Raw genomic sequence first — 20,118 nt, 5'->3', positions numbered from 1 at the left:
TGTTTACATGACAGCCAAAACGTTCCTAAATATAGACCATCAACAATGTGTGTAGCTGACTGCACATTAAAAAACAGAAAGAAGCTCATTTACCTAAGGAAGTTACAAAGTGAGAGTGGGCCTCAAGGGTCTTGTGGTTTCTCTTGTTTTTGATATCCCAGATTCGCAGCGTCTTGTCATCCGAAGCACTCAGGATGAACTTGCCTCCTGGGTGCACCACCAGTCCTCGGACCCAGTTGTCATGTCCCTCCTGTAGGAAACAAACAACAAAAAGGAAGTTATTACGGGATTCTAGAATTTTTACAAAATACACTTGCCATGGGATCAGTGATTTGAAAATTTTACTAACCCTGCTTTACTTTCAAGTTAATACAATTTTACTAAATAATAGTAACAATCAAATGTCACCTAAAGAGGGAGATAGAGCTTAAAAACACTAACACTGGGGGGTTGGGGTGGGGGCAGGATATTCATATTTATAAAATAGACTTAACTGCAACATATGACTTTTTTTTCACTAGCCATCGGGCATGGCAATATTAGTTATTTACTAGCCCAACATTGAATATCACTAGCCATGGGAGAGGGGACTACCATAATCTAGAAGCCCTGATGTCACTATTTGCTATGTCCTGGTTATTGCTAATGGCTTAAAGGGCAACTTAATAATAAAATCGTAAACTATGAGCTATATGGTTTATATTTATTTTACTGTATACTTTGTATTCACAATAACGAGTAAAACATGTTAAACATTCTTCCCTTTGTTTTCATGTAAGAACCGCAAATCGTCTCATGTTTTAAACTTAACTACAGCTTTCTTCTGACTTAATATATGGTAAATGCCAGACCTACTGATGAGACTGGAAAACATATACCATGCTGTGGTTGTGAAAACAACCACACCATACAATAACATAGCTAATTACTACAGACACCAACAAATGGCTGAATTACCATTGAGAACAGACAGATGCCGACACTGATGTCCCACATCTTAATAGTCTTGTCCCGGGATCCAGATATCAGAAAGGGTCCAGTTCGTTTTTGTTTTCCACCCTGTGCAAAGAAGTAAACATTTAAAATCATTATGTTTTATACAAAAAACCCCCACAAAAAAACACATTCACTTAACACACACGTTTATATTACAAGTTGCAATGAATCTAATTGAAGACATCCGGGGGCGGTTGCTCCAAGGAACATTTTGTTTGCAAAATTCGGACTAGTGACAGAAAGAAAAAAAATGTTTTAGTTAACGACGTACTCAACACATTTATTTACGGTTATATGGCGTCAGACATATGGTTAAGGACCACACAGATAAAAGAGGAAACCCGCTGTTGCCATTACATGGGATACTCTTTCCGATTAGCAACAAGGGATCTTTTATTTGCACTTCCCACAGGCAGGATAGCACAAACCATAGCCTTTGTTGAACCAGTTATGGATCACTGGTCGGTGCAAGTGGTTTATACCTACCCATTGAGCCTTGCGGAGCACTCACTCAATGACTAGCAACAGATGCTAATCAATAAAAAATCTGCACAGCCAATTATGATACTTAACAGAATTGTTCCATGTTCTTCCACCCAGAAATATATGAAGAAGTGCCTTCATCATCTATAGATATGGAGAAGATTCTGTATTATTGTACCCGACTGTTTTCTTCTAGCTGCACCTCCCCATTTAAGACATGTGGAATGCACAAATCTTTCTCTCTCACAATTTGGATAGTGGATCTAAGAGTTTTTATAGGTAATACTGAAAATGTGAAAAATACAACCACCCAGCTCTAAGTAACATAGTGTGGACCATCCCAAAGTGTACCGAACTCACTCCAGTTTCTGCAGCCTCGGAGATGGCAGGCTGTGCGGACTCTGGCGCCCAGGCGATGCACTCCACCACGTGTTTGTGTTCTCGTAACTCGGCCTTGCACTCTTTGGTGGCCACAACCCACACACGAACAGTCTACAACACAATGAAATGTGGTTACCTCATTAAGTCTCATACAAACTGCTCTGTCAATGTATCTGATCAAACTGCTCTATTATGATGACTACCATCCCATGACAACAAATCACTATATTATCTTGTTCATAAACTTGTATGTTATAATTATACTTGATATAATCATTTTGAAGGTAAACTTAGTGTGGTAAAAAATCATAGCTACGCAATTCTATACAATTTGTCACTGTTATACATCAATAAATTCACAAAATATGACAAACAATTCTTATATAAAATCAATAAACATGAACACTGGATATGTATTCATGTTTTCTTTTTAATGTTAAAATCAGTTATTCCATTTGCAGAAAAACTGCTACAGAAAACATACTTGGCCAACTATTTCCTTGATCAACAAGAAAAAAAAAAAGAAAAAAGTTTTAACAACGCATATATTATTTTTTTTACGACCCCCCCCTCCAAACCTCCCCCAAAGTTCCATTAGCATTCCACATCATGTCACTGCCCCCCCCCCCCCCCCCCCCCCCCAAAAAAAAAGAAGAAAAAAGAAGAAGAAGGATTTTCTGGCTCCGCCACTGGGTGATACAACCCTACAGTAGGAATTGATAATTTTGCAAGGCAAAAACAGACTCATTTTGAGAGTAGATCCTTGTGAACCTTATTCTTTGGCGGGGTGGTTTAATTAAGTGCCTGTTACTATATTTTATCCTGCAATCACTATATATTATATTGTCAAGATATGATCACTAGATAAATTCCTATTTTTTTTATCACTGACCAAAAATGCAGCTTTACATGTATTTAAGACGGAACTACTTTTACACTAGTTTAATGATCAGCAAAGGAATGTTATATTGTTCAGTTACTTATTCTTTTATTTTCAATTGATTATTTTGATTTGGAGACAATTTTTAATTTAAATCTAAAAAATAAATTGTTATTTAAGAACAGTATATTATATTTATGGATATTATAGACTACAAGGCATTCTGGAAAACGGTAAACTTATGAAATAAAACGATTCATTTCATTAATTCTTATTATAAGTTGCAGAATAAATAAAATAACTGGTTACTGGCTAAAGATATCGGCTTTATCCTGCTCAGGTCAAATGGCGAAGGCAATTTTAGTTTTGTGGGATAAAGCCGATATTTTAAAGGTACTAAAAGAAGAAAGAAAGAAATGTTTTATTTAACGACGCACTCAACATATTTTATTTACGGTTATATGGCGTCAGACTTATGGTTAAGGACCACACAGATTTTGAGAGGAAACCTGCTGTCGCCACTACATGGGCTACACTTTCCAATTAGCAGCAAGGGATCTTTTATTTGTGCTTCCCACAGGCAGGATAGCACAAACCATGGCCTTTGTAGAACCAGTTATGGATCACTGGTCGGTGCAAGTGGTTTACACCTACCCACTGAGCCTTGCGGCCTTGATCAACAAATGAACTGTTAAAGGTATCACAATACTTGTGAGATTTATTTTTGTTTGTATTGAACACACAAAACAAACATTTGCACAACATTTTTTCTAAGAGATCCTAGTAACTTGACAATCTGAACTGAACACACTGAAAAGGAAAGACAGTCTAAGTGCATACTCTATTTACTAAAAGACGCCCAATAAATAGTCTACGATATACTATGAACATAAAACTTACCTGATCATTAGAGCAGCTGGCCAGTAAGGACCCGTCATGATACACACGTATCATGCGCACCCACTCTCTATGCCCAGTGTACGTTTTCACGCAGTACCTGAAAACAAAATTACAAACTGGTTTAAGAGCAAAATGTTCTACTTATCATCTCAGCAGACGTTAAAGATTCAAACTGTAAAACATATTTAGTCTGTGATATTTTCTGTGATATTTTGTTGCTTATAAACAAGTTCCTTTGTTAAATTTATCACTAAAATGTACGTATGATGGTGCATCAATGGAATATTCAAACACAATGACATTCAAATTTATGCAGTATGTAACATCATCTCATGGACAGGCATTTATATAGGCTTGCCACCTGTTGGCTGATCCACTTCATTGTTTAAAAAAACCCATAATAACATAAAATGGTGAAATATTGTAGTGATGTAGAGATATAATATGTATATTAGTAAATGTAAAAGGACACAAGAGTAAACTATGATAACAATTTGATTTTGAAATCTTAAAAGAGTTAATAATTGCATGAATGGTTTTATTGATAACTGTAGACATCCATACCCAGTAGCCACTTCCCACATTTTGATAGTTTTGTCCCGGGAACAGGACACAATGAAGTCTCCACTGGGCATGAAAGCCACACTCGAAACATTGTGGTCATGACCTGAAAAACAGTACCTTATCTTAGTCAGTCTTCAAAATGATGTATGGTTAATTAAAACAGTATTATCAAGTGGCAAAGCTCAAAATAGGAAGTAAAATATGGCCAGCTGTTATGTTTTTAAAATAGCAGGCCAACACAAATATGTCCTGCTAAGAAAAAAATATGGCCACTGGAAATAAGACAAAATGTTGTTTGGAATGGTGTGTGAACAATTAGGACCTCTGAGGGCATTGTGGAATTTATATATGACAGAATCTTGCACTAAACAGCACATGAGATAATCATATGTAAATATGTCTACCTGCTAGGTCTAAAAAATGGACTGCTTTTCGGAAGTCGCTAATTTGAGCCCAGTGTGAGCTTTGAAAACATCATCTGATCCATGTGCAAGATTTGTGACACTCTACCTATTCAAAGCTATTCTTGAAATTATAGAGAGATGCAATACCCAATTAAACATAAACGCTGAAATTATTTTTAAAGCTGAACCCACAAGCAAAGTAACCAGACTTCAACTACATGCTTTTCATATGGGTCAGGTGTAATTTTCATTCGACTAAAGATTTCTCAAAGTGAATTTGTAAGCTGTATATGTTGGAGATATATGTAAGAAACAATTATGGAAATAAAAACAAATGGGTTTTTCATTTCATTACATTAATGGATCTGATGGTAGAATCAAGACATTTATGTCACAGATTAAGAACAATGTTACATTCTTAGAAGAATAATTACCATGCAAGGTCTTGATGCATTCATAAGCCTGGAAGTCCCACAGCTTGACAGCCATATCAGCTGAACACGACACTAAAAAGATTTAGATAAAAATAAAATGACAAATCATTTAAAAATTTAATACTGCACTGATGCACACACACACAATAAATAAATAAATGTATGGCAATAAACTTCTCATCAACATACCAAACAGCATGTGATATTTATAACGTTTAATACAGCTGTTGATACATTATCAACAAAATGTTAGTTATTTCCTGGACAATTAACGATATTACATATATCAATACTAAGACAATTGTGTAATGTCTCTTACATACAGTTGTGCATTTGCCATATTCATAACAATACAAGATTTTTTTTTATAGATCTTAAAATTTTAAGACTTACCTAAAAATTTTCCTGTATGGTCAAATGCAACATCCTGCACTGAATCCGTATGTCCTTTTAGTGTTCTTTCGTAATCACCAGCTTCAAAATCCCAAATCTACACACAAAAAAAACAGAGATAATAAAGACATTTGTGTTTGATATACAAATCACTTATGTTATTTTCATCAGTCTACAGCTGAAACTACACTGGTCCAACACATTTTTTTATGTCCTGAATATTTTTATTGATTTTTCTAAGGTTCAAAATGTTGCTGCTGAGAGAAAAAAAATCAAAATCATTCCGAAAATAGTTGAACTTGCAATCAAGTATGCGGTTACCATTTGCTTTTTCTTTGACACTATATGCAACACTAATGACAGAACCAGAGGGGATTTTGCAATATATATTTGAAGGGTCCAAGAAAATATTATAAATGTTATATATGTCAAGGTCACAATGACACAATAAAATAAAAACCTGTAATTATAGTAGGCCATTGAGGGTTCTTGGTAAATCTTGCTTGCTAAGGTATAAATAATCCACGATAGCAGAATTGTAAACTTTACAGTTCAATCAGCTCAAATTCCCAAAAGTGTGACATCACAGGTTATTCCCCTGGACCAGTCAAACAGTTTATTAACCTTCTGAGTACTGCAGGCGAGATATATCTCGCCCGACGTCACGTCAGTCGACATACTGTACACTGTATACAGGGCATTCCCCAATTCATATTTTCCGCCGTTTTGCACACAACACTCACCGGAAACGGAAATATAATAAAAGAAAAAAGATTTTTTTTCAAAATGGTGGCTTTTGTTTTGATTTTTTCAATTGAAAATACCTTGAAATTTTGAGTTTTTGGCAAGTATTTTCACTTGACAACAATGGTGGCATGTCGCGGTCATTTTCAGCGATCGATAGCTGATTGTGACAGCTAATTTGATAATAAATTTGATTGTTTTACCAACAAAGAAAATCACCAAATATTGCAATATGAATCGTAGTTCGGGTTTTAAAAAACATTCTGGTCAGAAAACTACTGTTATCGTGAATAATGGACATAAATACTGGACAGCTAGCCACAAATGCCCGTAAGTAAATGCAACTTTTTCGATTTTTTGCCTAATTTTAATCACCATTAGCTGATCTAAAAATAATAAAAATTACAAAAACCCACGAAAATAATACTTACCAATTCATATATGAACTTTATTTCATGTATTTATAAAACATTTAAGTGAATATATGTGAGTAAAAATTATAAACTTGTACCCACTCAATGTCGTTTTTGTTAAAAATTAAAGGTTAAGGAAACACTGTACCTTAATGGTGGCATCTTCACTAGCTGTGACCATCACGCTGAACACAGGGTGGAAGAGAACTTTGGTGATTGGGCTTCGATGTCCACTCAGGGCATATCGCTCTGGTGGTCGTGGAATCCACTCGGAGGGACTTCGCTTGTCACGGCTAGGAGCACCAATGTTGAACTCTTTCTCAGCTTCAGCAAGTTTGGCTTCCAATTCCATGACCTAGAAATGAAGAAAATATATATATATAAAAAGTGATCCATGGGTCAGGGGTGGAAATTGGTGAACTGTTAAAAAAAAAAGAGGACAACCACCAAGATACATTTTCTTTGTCCGTGCTTATTTCAAACACTGATATGATAAACCATACCAAATGTTTTTATTGTGGTTTTCCCCCCACCAACATGTTTCATATATTAACATAACTTTGTTTACTCTAACAACACCTCCAACTTTCCCCCAAACCCATAATAAAAGAAGTAGAAAAAAAGTAATACAATCAAAGGAAACTCAACACGAACACTGTTAAATTTCAATTTCAATTTAACAAGTCTTAAGATTTTAATTTTGAATATATTTTATTAATTAAAAAAAAAAATTAATTTAATAATTAAAATCTAAGAATAAGCAAATATTTTTAGCAGCAGTAACCAAATAAATTCACTATCAGCTGTCAACTAATTAGAACAAATTGGTAAAATTTAATACCTTTTTTTGAAGCCGGATAACGGATGTCCATTTTTTCTCCAGAAGCCCGCCATATTTCTTTTCAATTTCACTAGGCTGAAGAAATAATAGGAAAATGTGTTACATAGCAAAATTACTAGAAATAAAAACTTACAAAACCAAACAATGGAAAAAGCTATATAGATCATGTTAAACACATGCACACACCAAAAAAAAAACCCCAGCCCCGCCAGACTAAATGTATTTACTGAAAATATCCATTCAAAAACACTTATATCATAACATTTGATAATTTGTTTTGTTTAATGACACCACTAGATCACACTAATTTATTAATCATCGGCTAATGGATGTCAAACATTTGGTAATTTTAACAAATAGAGGAAACCTGCTACATTTTTCCATTAGTAGCAAGGGATCTTTTATATGCACCATCCCACAGACATACCACAGCCTTTGATATACTAGTCATGGTGCACTGGCTGGAACGAGAAATAGCTCAATGAGTCCACCGACAGGGGTCGATCCTAGTAAATCATGAGTTACATGGAGTACTAAGCAAAACAAATCCCAACCAACATTTCCTCAAAATAATGCCTAAAGAATGTATGGGTAAAAATAATATATATATAGATCTGTCTGTCTGTGTGTGTGTGTGTCTGTGTGTGTGTGTGTCTGTGTCTCTCTCTGTGTGTGTGTGTGTGTGTGTGTGTCTCTCTCTCTCTCTCTCTCTCTCTCTCTCTCTCTCTCTCTCTCAATGCTTACCAAGCCAGATTCCTTCTGGAAATGTTCGAAAGCGTTCATATATCCATTAGAACTCAGGTAGTCAGCAATCGCCTTGTTTCTGGAATTATATTAAGAAATATAAATAATAAAATAAAGATTGATCTAAACAGATTTAATGCAAAATTAATAACACATGGTATTTCACTGTTATCATCACAGGTGCATTCACACTAACAATACACACAGGTATCTTGAGGTCTAACAGCTGCTGAGCGCAGTATTGTCAGTCTCTTGTGCGAACAGACTGCACATTAAACTAATAATTACATTCCACAAAAAACAAAAGAAAGGAAAAAAAAACCCACCCCAAAGTATTCCGAGAATATTGCTGAAGCAATACATGTCCTCAAGGAACAGAGGAAATCTAACAAATTTTCCTAAGTTCAAAAAAGTCAAAGTTTGTTTTGTTTAACACCACCACTAGAGTACAGATTTATTAATCATTGGCTATTGGATGTCAAATATTTGGTAATTCTGATATATAGTCTTACAGAGAAAACCCACAACATTTTTCCTTTAGTAGCAAGGAATATTTTATATGCATCATCCCACAGACAGCATAGCACATACCACAGCCTTTGACATTCCAGTTGTGGTACACTGGCTAGAATGATAAATAACCCAATGGGCCCACCGATGGGGATCAATTCTAGACCGACCATGCATCATGCGAGCGTTTTACCACTGGGTTTCCTGCCCCAATTCATAAGTTCAAGGGCCATAACTGTCAAAAATGGGTAAACTGCCATGAAAGTCAAACTTGATCTGTAACAGTACCAGATAAATATTTTACACAAAACATCATCTCAAAATCATGTGGCATTGTGAAAAGAGTTAGGGTCGGGTTTTTTGTATTCCTCTGTTCAAGGGCCATAACTCTGTTCAAAATGGGTAAATGCAATAAAACGTAAACTTGATATGTATTAGTATATAAATATGATAAAACTACATACAAAATTTCAGCTCAGTATCTTGAGGCACTGTGAAAAAAAAGTCTGGAAAACTATGTCGGACAGGCAGACAGACAGGCAGACAGACAGACATAAAAAGACAGATGAAACCTGTAGTCCTTTCTTGTCAGACCAGCAGAGGACTAATAAAAACCTATGGATCTATCAGCAATTCACATAAAGTAAATTAAGAAAAAAAAGTAACAAGAAGTTGAAGTACAGATATGAAATAATAATAAATTAACAAAAACATTTGCAAAACCAATGAGAACATTATCCTATCTACATGCAACATGTGTGAGCTGCAAATTAAACATGGTATGCAAACACCATTTTATAATGTATATATATACATGTATTTTTCAAATGTGTTGTGTCGTTTCATGTTTCAAGTCAGTAATGTTCATGATGCATTTAAAACCAGAAATCATTGTTTTCCTTTGATATAAATGATAATGATAATGCAAATTTATGCCCCTTTATTAAAGAACCAACGGTTATTTGCAGCATTAAATCAATAAAAAGATAGATACGAATTACAGCAAACAGAACAAATGTCACGCTGAACCTTGTGCAAATCGCTGATTCAGTTTAAAATATGATGTCTGTTTACATCCTAAATACTAGAAACAGAAACCGAGACCGCCCACGAAATCTTACAGATCATAGCTTTCTTCAGGAAAACGTCTTCGGAAACATGTTCTTTGGGTGGAGTAACACAGAACATTTGCTATTCATTATTTATAGCTAATAGAGTAGAACATTCCACACACAGTTTGCCTGAAATGCAGAGCGCCAGATGGATCAATAGATAAAACACAGGACAATGCAGCTGGCAGGCAAATATAAGTTCTGTGTATGCACACATGGTACATTCAACAATTAACAGCAAGAACAGGATTACACCATTTCACATGATGAATCGGGATCATATTCCAATCAGCATGAAATAATGGTGTTTGTGGACAATGTGTGATGGAGAAATTAAGGACACAGCTGTAAAATATTGTTGTATTACATGTGAATTTTAGTATATGTATATAATATATTATTATTTCATATACTACATATCTAGACAATGTAGCAAATACATGCAGTCTGTTCAAGATGCAGACATGTATATCAGAGTAAAAACCTTCGTTCACTAAATATAAAATGAGAAAAGTTTTGCAAACATATTTAACAACAGATTTGTTCATACCCCAATGGACTTAAAATGGTGATCAGTTGAAAACTGAGCAGTGACTACAATTTATCGATTTAGAAGTGTTTAGTAATATCTGAAATTTGCATAGCAAATCGCAACATGATACTGAATAATAACCTTCAATAACACAAAGTACAAACATAAAATTGACGTTGTAAAGTCCAAACCAAGCAGATGCTTTTGAACTGTATCCATTGAAACAGAAATTTTCTTTGCATATTCTTTACATGTAGTTAACAAAAACAATCTGACCACAATAGATGTTAATAGTACTTTAAATAGTGCTAATTAATATAAATCCAGTGTTTTAGCTGTCATTTCTCTAGTGTTTTCCCTAGCTTGTTTTAGCATGGTGCAGCACCATGCCTCAATAGTCTAGCATCATCTTGCCTTAATCAGTGCCATGCTGCACTGAGATTAAAAACGCCTTTTTTAATAATTAATTGTAAACTTGCCTTGATGAAACACTAAAAAAATGTATTATTAATTAATAAAAATATTTCTGTTATATATTTCGCCATTCATTTATTAAAGAGCATTAATTACATTTATGTTTATTTCTCAAACATTTTTTTTGTCTTTAATGCAAAAAAATTGCCCTGAAAATGCCTCCAAAGTCTTTTGTCTACCATGCCCTGCCAAATTTCTAGGGAAAACACTATTTCTCAATATGTATAGAAGTTCAGCTTAGCCAATGAACTTGATAAGAAATTCATCAAATAGGTAACTTTGAAAATTAACTTGCATAATGAATCCTTATTTTGAAGCACTGCTTGAAAAAAAAAAAAAACACCCCTAAATTGGACTATATATTTTCAAAGCCAATTTACCAAAGGTCTTGCAATATATCCTTATGAGCCAGCTTATTATAGTTTGCTATCCTAATGTTATCTACATTGTAGGGCCATCCATGCAAAGGGGTGTAACCCAACCCACTCCAAGAAAATTACTCTACTCACTTTTTTTTAAATGCCACAAATTCAGTTACTAGTTTGTCTGTACATGTATATATGTATTGACAGAAATTATGTCATTATCCACACCTAAATGTAACACCTGTCACTGGGGTATGGAAAACCAGTAATTGTTTTAAAGGATGACCAAAGTGTCCTAGACACTCATATTTACAATACAACTGTTCAAACTAGTTACACCACCACTACAGGTAACTGTACCATGTACCAGTACAATGGAATGTACACTTACATGTAATATTTACAAAGAATTACAAAGTCGAACACAGGTACACAACATGAAAGTGTAGTGTGTGCACAAATACCATCCTGAATAATTCATGAACACCAAACTCAAATACACAGGACCTACAATAATGTACAGCAAAAACAAATATCTGTGTTCATTCCATGAAAACCAGATTAATTATATCATCCCTATGACTGACCAAGAATTTCCAAATAATGTGCATGACAAAGAAAAGAAAGGAAGGAATGTTTAACAATACCTGAGCACATTTTAAATTAAGGCTATTTGGCGTAACATATGGTTATCTTGACATACGGTAAAGAGAAAAAATAAAGAGAGAAGAATTAACTCAGTGCCGCTACATACATACATGTAGGTTATTCTTATTAAAAAAGCAAAAAAGACTCTTTTATATGCACAGGGCTCAAATTTGTGAAAAATTGCAGCAATGCCATGGTTTTTGTGCCACAATGCCCTTCCTCTACCAATTAAACAGCATTTTTGTTCTTTGGTACGTCACTAACTGGTCATCATTTTCGTATATTGTATGATACATGTATGTACATCTGCCATCAAACTGAAATTGACGTTGTTAAAGTTAGTCTGACGACAGATGTATTGGGCTAACTGTAGCATGACTCCTAAATGCTGTTTTATTATGAAAACATGAAACCGTTCTTACTAGGTCAATAAGTAGGCCACTGAATTCGCTATGCACTTCTTTACTGCACTGATCAACCGTGAAACACCATTTTAAATCATTTCAAAGAATTGCATGTTCTAAAACGTTGTGACGCAGGCCGTATTGGGCAAGAATGGGACAGACTGAAATATGACATTGTCCGTCACCACAAAGAGCCATTCCAAGCACTCCGAAAGAAACATGATAATTTTCCCAATGTTTCACATTTAATCCAGATTTTATTGGTATGTACTGTGAGTTCAGGTCATGTTGAACGTCCGTTCTCCTCTGTAAAGAGAATGCTTGGTGACTGGAGACTGAACCGTGGGATCCAAACGCTTATCCAGTGTATCACGACTGGTATATCAAAGGCCGTGATGTGTGTTATTCTGTCTGTGGGATGGTGCATATAAAAGATCTCTTGCTGCATTAGAAAAAATGTAGCGGGTTTCCTCTGATGACTACGATTCACAATTACCAAATGTCTGACATCCAATAGCCGATGATTAATTAATCAATGTGTGACAGTTAAACAAAACAAACTTTTTCTTTCTTTTTTGATCATCTATCTACTGAGGATTTCTTGCCGTTGAAAGATGGAAAAAGTCTTCACTACGTGCAAGACGGCTCAACAATGAACCATAATATGGACCAAGGAATTAGTATGTGTGTACAGCATATTTAAATTACATATGTTTGGAAGCTTGATTTGTTTTCTTCACTGAACTTACATAATAAAAAAGTTCCTAAGTTCATACAGTTCATACACAATGTGGAAGGCTAAATTCAAGTACTTTTCACCATATTCAAACTGGTAATACTTGGTCTCATATATTGTTGTCAGTATTTGTAACAGTGAATCCAACATCATTTGTGATAAAATGACATTCATTACATACAGTATTATTAAAAACTGCCAATAATACTAGATGACAAATTTTGGAAATAAGACAAAATAAAAGAGAGGTAAATTTTTAGATTTCTCTATAGAAATATGTAATCCAAGCACGTTTTATGGATTTTGATAAATACAAGGGCTTTTCGTTATGACCATTAAAATACAAGCCCTTTCAAATCTGTATGAATCCTGGATACACTGATGGAAATTGTGAACCCCAATTCAGCAACAGAGTAGTATAAGGAAGCCCCATGCTAAAACTTTATACTTGCTCACATATAACACACATACAGATATATGGTGCTGATGTGTTGTATTAAAATATTATATATTTGCCTTGCATTCTGGCTGTAATGCCCTAAAACAAATTCACCATCAGTCGAGGCCAAATGGCCGTATCACTGCCTTTGATGGCAACTTACCTTACAATCTATTGCACATCTGACAGGTACTTTCCCACTGAGCTACACATGTACACCCAGCCATGTATTACAATGAAGTCAAGGAAAGTTTAATAATATTTTTGTAATCTTTATTAATTATTAACCCTAAAAAAAAGCAACACAAAATGGAACACACTGATTACATTATGTAAAATTTTTAAAGGGATTTAAAGGAACTGTCCTGAGTTTGCAGCCATTGTGAGATGTTTGCGATAACAGAGCCTTGTTAGCGACTACTATTTCATACTAAATACATTTTCTTGTTTAGAATGCCAGTGTCTGTATATCGAATGTGTTTGTGGTCGTATACTAATGTTTGTAGCACTCAGTTTTAGATTAATTTGTGATATATATTTTTTTCATACATATGAAATTATTGGGAGGTAAAATCCGGTTTGGGCTACTGCATGCATTAGGACAACAACAAACACCTTGTAAATACAGACACTGATATTCTAAATAAGAAAATGTATTTAATTTGTATGTTAGGTCATCGAAAAGGCTCTAATGGTGGGAAACATTTTACAACATGTCTATTTCTCGTTCCAGCCAGTGCACCACAACTGGTATATCAAAGGCCGTGGTATGTACTACCCTGTCTGCGGGATGGTGCATATAAAAGATCCCTTGCTGTTAATTGAAAAAGAGTAGCCCACGAAGTGGCGACATAGGGTTTCCTCACTCAATATCTGTGTCGTCCTTAACCATATGTCTGATGCCATATAATTGTAAATAAAACATGTTGAGTGAGTCGTTAAATAAAACATTTCCTTCCTTCCTTCCTTTAACATGTAGTCTTCTTAAAACTGACCACAGATCAGACTGCTGTTGACCCCAGCAAGATAAATTTTTGGTTCATTTCTTTTTGCTATCAGCTGCACACTGCCAAATGATATAATATATGTGTGAACTGTAGGAGAGCACATGATGATCCGAGAACACAAATCACAGCTTATCTATGATAAAGTGTGACTGTGAGTAATGTACGTTAAATGATATTAATAACCTGCAATAGAAATTGTTTCAAGTGATACTGCAGGCTGTTTGGTACATTATCACCAACCTGTGGTGCAGTTAATGGTGAATATCAAACATGACCTTCAGAATAACAAGGGGACACAATGGGTTATTTCCCATTCTGACCTGTTTTCCACAACTCTTTGACTCACATACATATGACCTTCAGGGTTTATTTATGTTCTTGTTCACCAAATGTATTTAAATTTGGTAAATATATTTTATTATTAATTTGCAAAAAAAGCTAATTTGAAAATCACTTGCCTTTTGTAGATTTTGGTTGTTTGGCCAATTGAAATTTTAATTTGGCTACTGATAATCTGATCAAATTCGCCAAATTGTTGATAATTTTTTTTTTTTTTGGGGGGGGGGGGGGTGTGTGTGTGTGTGTGTTTCAGCTTAAACCAGGGCTGGACCTTCAATATGTCAGTTATATGTGAGATTGTAGGCAGGGGCGGAGGTCGATGCAAAGTCTAATCAAAGGAAGTAGCAGCAGGTTCCTTTTCCGTTATTCTGTATCTGGTGTCCAAATAGCTACCAATTATATTTGTGGTACTGCATATTGCCGTGTATTAGCCGACTTTTGAAGTCTAGAAACACTTTCCAAAAGAAGATAGTCGGCGTATACACGGAGGCAACAACTGGAGCATAAAATTTTGATCTAAAATACTCCCGACCGCGACTTACAAATTTTGATCAGATCCTTAGTTTTCACAGATTATGTAACAATAATTTGTGCACAGTATAAATAAAACACCCCATCATGCAATATTATGCAGTTTTTTGTTCTTGAATGCAGCATAAGTTTGACGAATAATAATACAAAAATTACTTGTTTTATTGTCATTTCAATGGTAAAAACGTATTCTTTCCAACTGTCCTCCATCTTTGTTTGACCTGTGCTGGGACAAGTTTAAGATACAAAACGGTGTTTTTTCTTCAAACAAGTATTATATTTCTAATATTACTGTTTTGTTGGGAGGGTGCATTAAACTGTAAAGTAATCCCATAAATAAATTAAGCTCATTATTAACATTACCGACTGAAAAAACAACATGAATTTCAGGATGATAATTACTCCCACTATTGTCACATTACCATACCATATACAGTGAACAGCTGCAGTCACGGACAGCATGATCTTTTGTTTGTGTGTGTGTGGTGAGGGATTAAACATGCCTCAATGATTTTACTTTTTGCAGTCCGTGAATAAATTAATTACTTATGTGCAGTGATATGTTGTTACAGCTTGAATTATTTATTTTCCTGTTATGCTTTATCAATTCTAAATTATTTTTTATGGCATGGTAGATGTTAGCATTGCCACATTGATGATTGATTTGCGATCGCGATTACCGTGTTTGTAATAATTAAAGGGAAAACAAATGTAATGAACAAGAAAAGCACATGTCTATTTGTTGACAGTATTATTGAAATCGATACAGCATACAGCTGGACAAAAGGTGACTTTGGCTTATACACAAGGCCGATGATTTTGTACTAGATATTTAGGGTCAAACTAAGAGGTCGGCTTATCCAAGGAGTCGGCTAATACACAACAATATACGGTACCTAAAACTTTTAAATTATCATACAAGGTGTATATATATTGTATCGGACTATTGTTTTGCAGAGTAAAAAATACAAATAATATACAGATTTTCATAATGTATATATACATGTATAGACACACAAAATCATATTCTTGTTAAAAAAGCAGAAAGACACTTTTATATGCAGAGTGCTCAAATTTAACAGCGGTCATGTGGAAAATTGCTGCAATGCCATGGCTACATGCCACAATGCACCCTCCCACCACCAAGTAAACAGCCTTTTGTTTCTTTGGTCTATCTGGTCATCATTCTCAAACACTGTATGATACAAATATGTACATCTGCCATCAAACTGAATTTGACTTTGTTAAATACATCTGACGACAGATTATCGGTCAATTGTTTTGCAGAGTAAAAAATACAAATAATATACAGATCTTCATAATGTATATATATACAAAATCATACTCTTTCTATTTCGTTCAACTTGTTTACAGGTTGCTGCACAGGAATGAAACAGAATAATTAATTAGACAAGGACAATTAAATAAGGAAGCTAATGGTGCTGCCAACAATGGCTGATCACAACATGATTTATTTGAACATGACAATTTAAATGAATCTGTCAGACAACAAAGTTACATTGTGTAAATTATTCAGATAAAGCATGTCAGTGATAACTACAAAGAAAGAAAGAAATGTTTTATTTAACAACCCACTCAACACATTTTAATTACGGTTATATGGTGTCAGACATATGGTTAAGGACCACACAGATATTGAGAGAGGAAACCTGCTGTCGCCACTTCATGGGCTACTCTTTCCAATTAGCAGCAAGGGATCTTTTATATGCACCATCCCACAGACAGGATAGCACATACCATGACCTTTGTTATACCAGTCATGGTGCACTGGCTGTGACGAGAAATAGCCCAATGGTCCCACCGACGGGGATCGATCCCATACCGACCGTGCATCGAGCAAGTGCTGTACCACTGAGCTACGTCCCGCCCCTTAATAACTACAAAAACATTCAAGCTGTCATTACACTATTGAATCTCCTGTGTACAGTGTATATATACATTTCTTGCCCACACGACAGGCAGTGTTTTTGGGTATAGCACTATGAAATTGAATGCAACCACAGTCAACAGGGGATATAAGGGGCCTCTCCCAGAAAGAAAATGGGTTAAGTTTAGGGTTAGGGTTAAGAAAATCATACAGTACTGATAAGAATAACCAATTTTGTCAAAAAATCAACTTTAAAAAATGTGCAAAAAAAATTGGATAGCCATACCTGTTTTACCCTCTGGCAGAAACCCTGACAGGGTTATCCAGCTTTTGCATGGTTCTAAAAAAATCTGTCCGACCCTAGGGCTAGATGATTTCTACATAGGCGTGACGTCATAACTCATGCTTTACAGCGATTGACGTCATAACTCATGGTTTTCAAAATTCTGTTTGCCATTTCACGTAGTATCATTGTTTTAAAAACATTTAAACAAATTAATATTTTCAACTTTATATTTATTGGTAAGCTGTTACAGCTGTCATTGCATGAGGTGTACTATATTTCCCCCGCGTATGATTAAGCAAGTTTGTAGGTAAAATGTTTACGAATTGTTCTACAATAAACAAACCATCGCTTACAAAATTAATGTTTTGTTACTGAAATTAAATGGGCAAGAAAAAGAATCAATCACCATTGTGAGGTATAGATACAGCAATTCCAACACTAGGGACAAAATGTTTTTGTCCCTCGGATTGGAATTGCCTTATCTATACCTCACAACAGTGATAGATTCTATTAGTATAAATTACCATAGAAATTTATCAAAGTAATCAATTATAAACCATAGTGTGTGTGCTGCATGTGGTGTTACTGTATCCATGAACATAAGCAACAGAATCATGGAACAAAATGGATAACAACATCTCAGAATGTAATACTAACAGAAATGCCATTCCAAGTTTGACGAGTTACATGTACCATACAATACAAGGCTCAAATTTAAGATTTTGTTACCCCCGAAAATTCTGAAATGTGTTTGAGTTTTTTTGCCATAAGAAAAATACTTATACACAGCAATTTTGAGCCTGCCTACATTAATTTTAAAGCAGTAACTTTTGAAAAAACCCCAAAAAACCCAAACATTATCACTTCAATTAATGGCAATAATTTTTATCCAGCAGCAAAAAAAACCCCAATACATTGGTAAAGTCCCTGACCTATGACAATTCATCTTGCAACTTCATGTAATAGCAATTGCCATTGATGCCATGTTTAGTTTGAACACTAATAAGAGTCGAATGTTCTTGCTGGTCCACGTCATGTTTTCTGCCACCTTTTAACATTTTGCTGCCCAGCTTTATTAATCTGCAGCAGTGAGTTCCACTTTGATAATATTTCAAAATGCACCATCTTTATTTCTTACATCAAGGAGAGATCGATCTGTACAAATCTGTAAACTCAACATCAAAGGAAACAAACATATTGTCACATGGTTCTCTAAACCAACCAAATTCGTACATAATAAGATAAAATTGTGAATCTGCACATAAGCTCATCAGTTGCTCCAAAACAAAAAGAGAGAAAAAAGAAAAAGAGAAGAAGATTAGTGACAACACAATTAGTTGCCAATCGTCAATGATAAATTTAATTAAAATGAAACAAATGAGTCATTCCATCTCAAATCAACTAATATTCAGGGTCAACCACACACTTTGGTCTCAGATTCACTTGAAAGTTATCCATAAATAATCCTCAATCATCCACATAAATAAATCTGAAATTCTGGCTCTATTCCAATTGAGAATACTGACAGTACAATATTTGACTGAAACTAGTTGCTCAGTAAGAATAACAAAGATATTAGACAGAATTATCTAAGTATAGTACATGTAGGTCATACTGAGTCACCTAATTACTCCTATGTGACAGACAAGATTGCCAGGATTTACTAAATCATCATAAATGGAAATCTTTAAGATACATGTATGTACAATGTACAAAAAACTATCTGTCTGTATTTCTAAATAGAATAATCAAAAGATACTTTTAACTTTACATTTTATCTCTATTGTTTTTAAAGGTTAGTCTAAAGACCACATATTATAGCACTTGTAGAAATAAAATACACTGTATGATTTTTTGTAATGTGTAGTGGAAAAAAAGTAAAAACAATTAAGATACCACAAATGTTAACAATACCAGTCGTTACATGCCATAAACTGTTGAAGTAGCCCCTGAAATAAGATGTAATCAGGGTAACCAGGTACAAGTATGTAAGTTATAAATATGTGGTATATATTTATCAGTTGTAAATGATTTGGTTATGATTCCAGTTTTCAAATTTCAACTAGAAGGCAAAATAAGTTGCGGATCATAAAGAATCATACTAAATGCTGGGTGAAAGAGTTTATGGTGCTAAGTTGTAGTCAACGCCATGATGCGTTATGTTAACACTGCAAAATCATTTGCACTGAACAATATGTCTATTGCTGGTGTTCGGAGCAAAACATTAGTGAAAACCATGCATTGGAAATAAAAACTTGATCGCAAATATATATATATATATGTATATATATATATATATATATATATATATATATATATATATATATATATATATATATGTTACGGGAAAGCACCAAGCCATAACCGATGTAAGACCAGTGATAGAAATAGGCATAAAGTTTTACTAGTCCACTGGACAAGTATATCTAGAAATCTACTTGTCCACCAAAGATTTCACGTGTCCAAATAAGTGGTTTGTAGTGTTTCTGCCAGAAAGAAATTTTTGGGTATGGACCACAGTCAGCAGGGGGTATGGGAGGCCTCCCCCAAAAGAAAATGGGTTAAGTTTAGGGTTAGGGTTAAGAAAATCATACAGTAATGATAAGAGTAATTAATTTTGTCAAATTTTTTTTAAATTAAAATCTGCAAAAATTTGAGTATGGGGCCTTA

The 20,118-nt window shown here is 34.6% G+C and overlaps 1 protein-coding gene across 1 annotated transcript in view; it reads right to left on the bottom strand.

Annotated features, from left to right (window-relative positions):
• The window catches only part of LOC121367976 (lissencephaly-1 homolog), a 39,807-nt gene that overhangs the window by 8,001 nt on the left and 11,688 nt on the right, over window positions 1-20,118 (bottom strand). The window contains exons 3-12 of the mRNA XM_041492450.1: window positions 8,178-8,256; window positions 7,434-7,508; window positions 6,741-6,947; window positions 5,436-5,532; window positions 5,043-5,114; window positions 4,205-4,307; window positions 3,641-3,737; window positions 1,840-1,971; window positions 958-1,059; window positions 94-250 (exon numbers count right to left, since the gene is read on the bottom strand). Coding sequence (XP_041348384.1) covers window positions 94-250; window positions 958-1,059; window positions 1,840-1,971; window positions 3,641-3,737; window positions 4,205-4,307; window positions 5,043-5,114; window positions 5,436-5,532; window positions 6,741-6,947; window positions 7,434-7,508; window positions 8,178-8,256 — 1,121 coding nt within the window. The remainder of the gene's footprint in view (window positions 1-93; window positions 251-957; window positions 1,060-1,839; window positions 1,972-3,640; window positions 3,738-4,204; window positions 4,308-5,042; window positions 5,115-5,435; window positions 5,533-6,740; window positions 6,948-7,433; window positions 7,509-8,177; window positions 8,257-20,118) is intronic.

This window comes from Gigantopelta aegis, chromosome 3 (genome assembly GCF_016097555.1).
Source record: "Gigantopelta aegis isolate Gae_Host chromosome 3, Gae_host_genome, whole genome shotgun sequence".
In the NCBI taxonomy this organism is placed as follows: Eukaryota; Metazoa; Mollusca; class Gastropoda; order Neomphalida; family Peltospiridae; genus Gigantopelta; species Gigantopelta aegis.
Note: the sequence above shows the minus strand (reverse complement) of the source record. Positions and strands in the feature narration are given on the sequence as shown.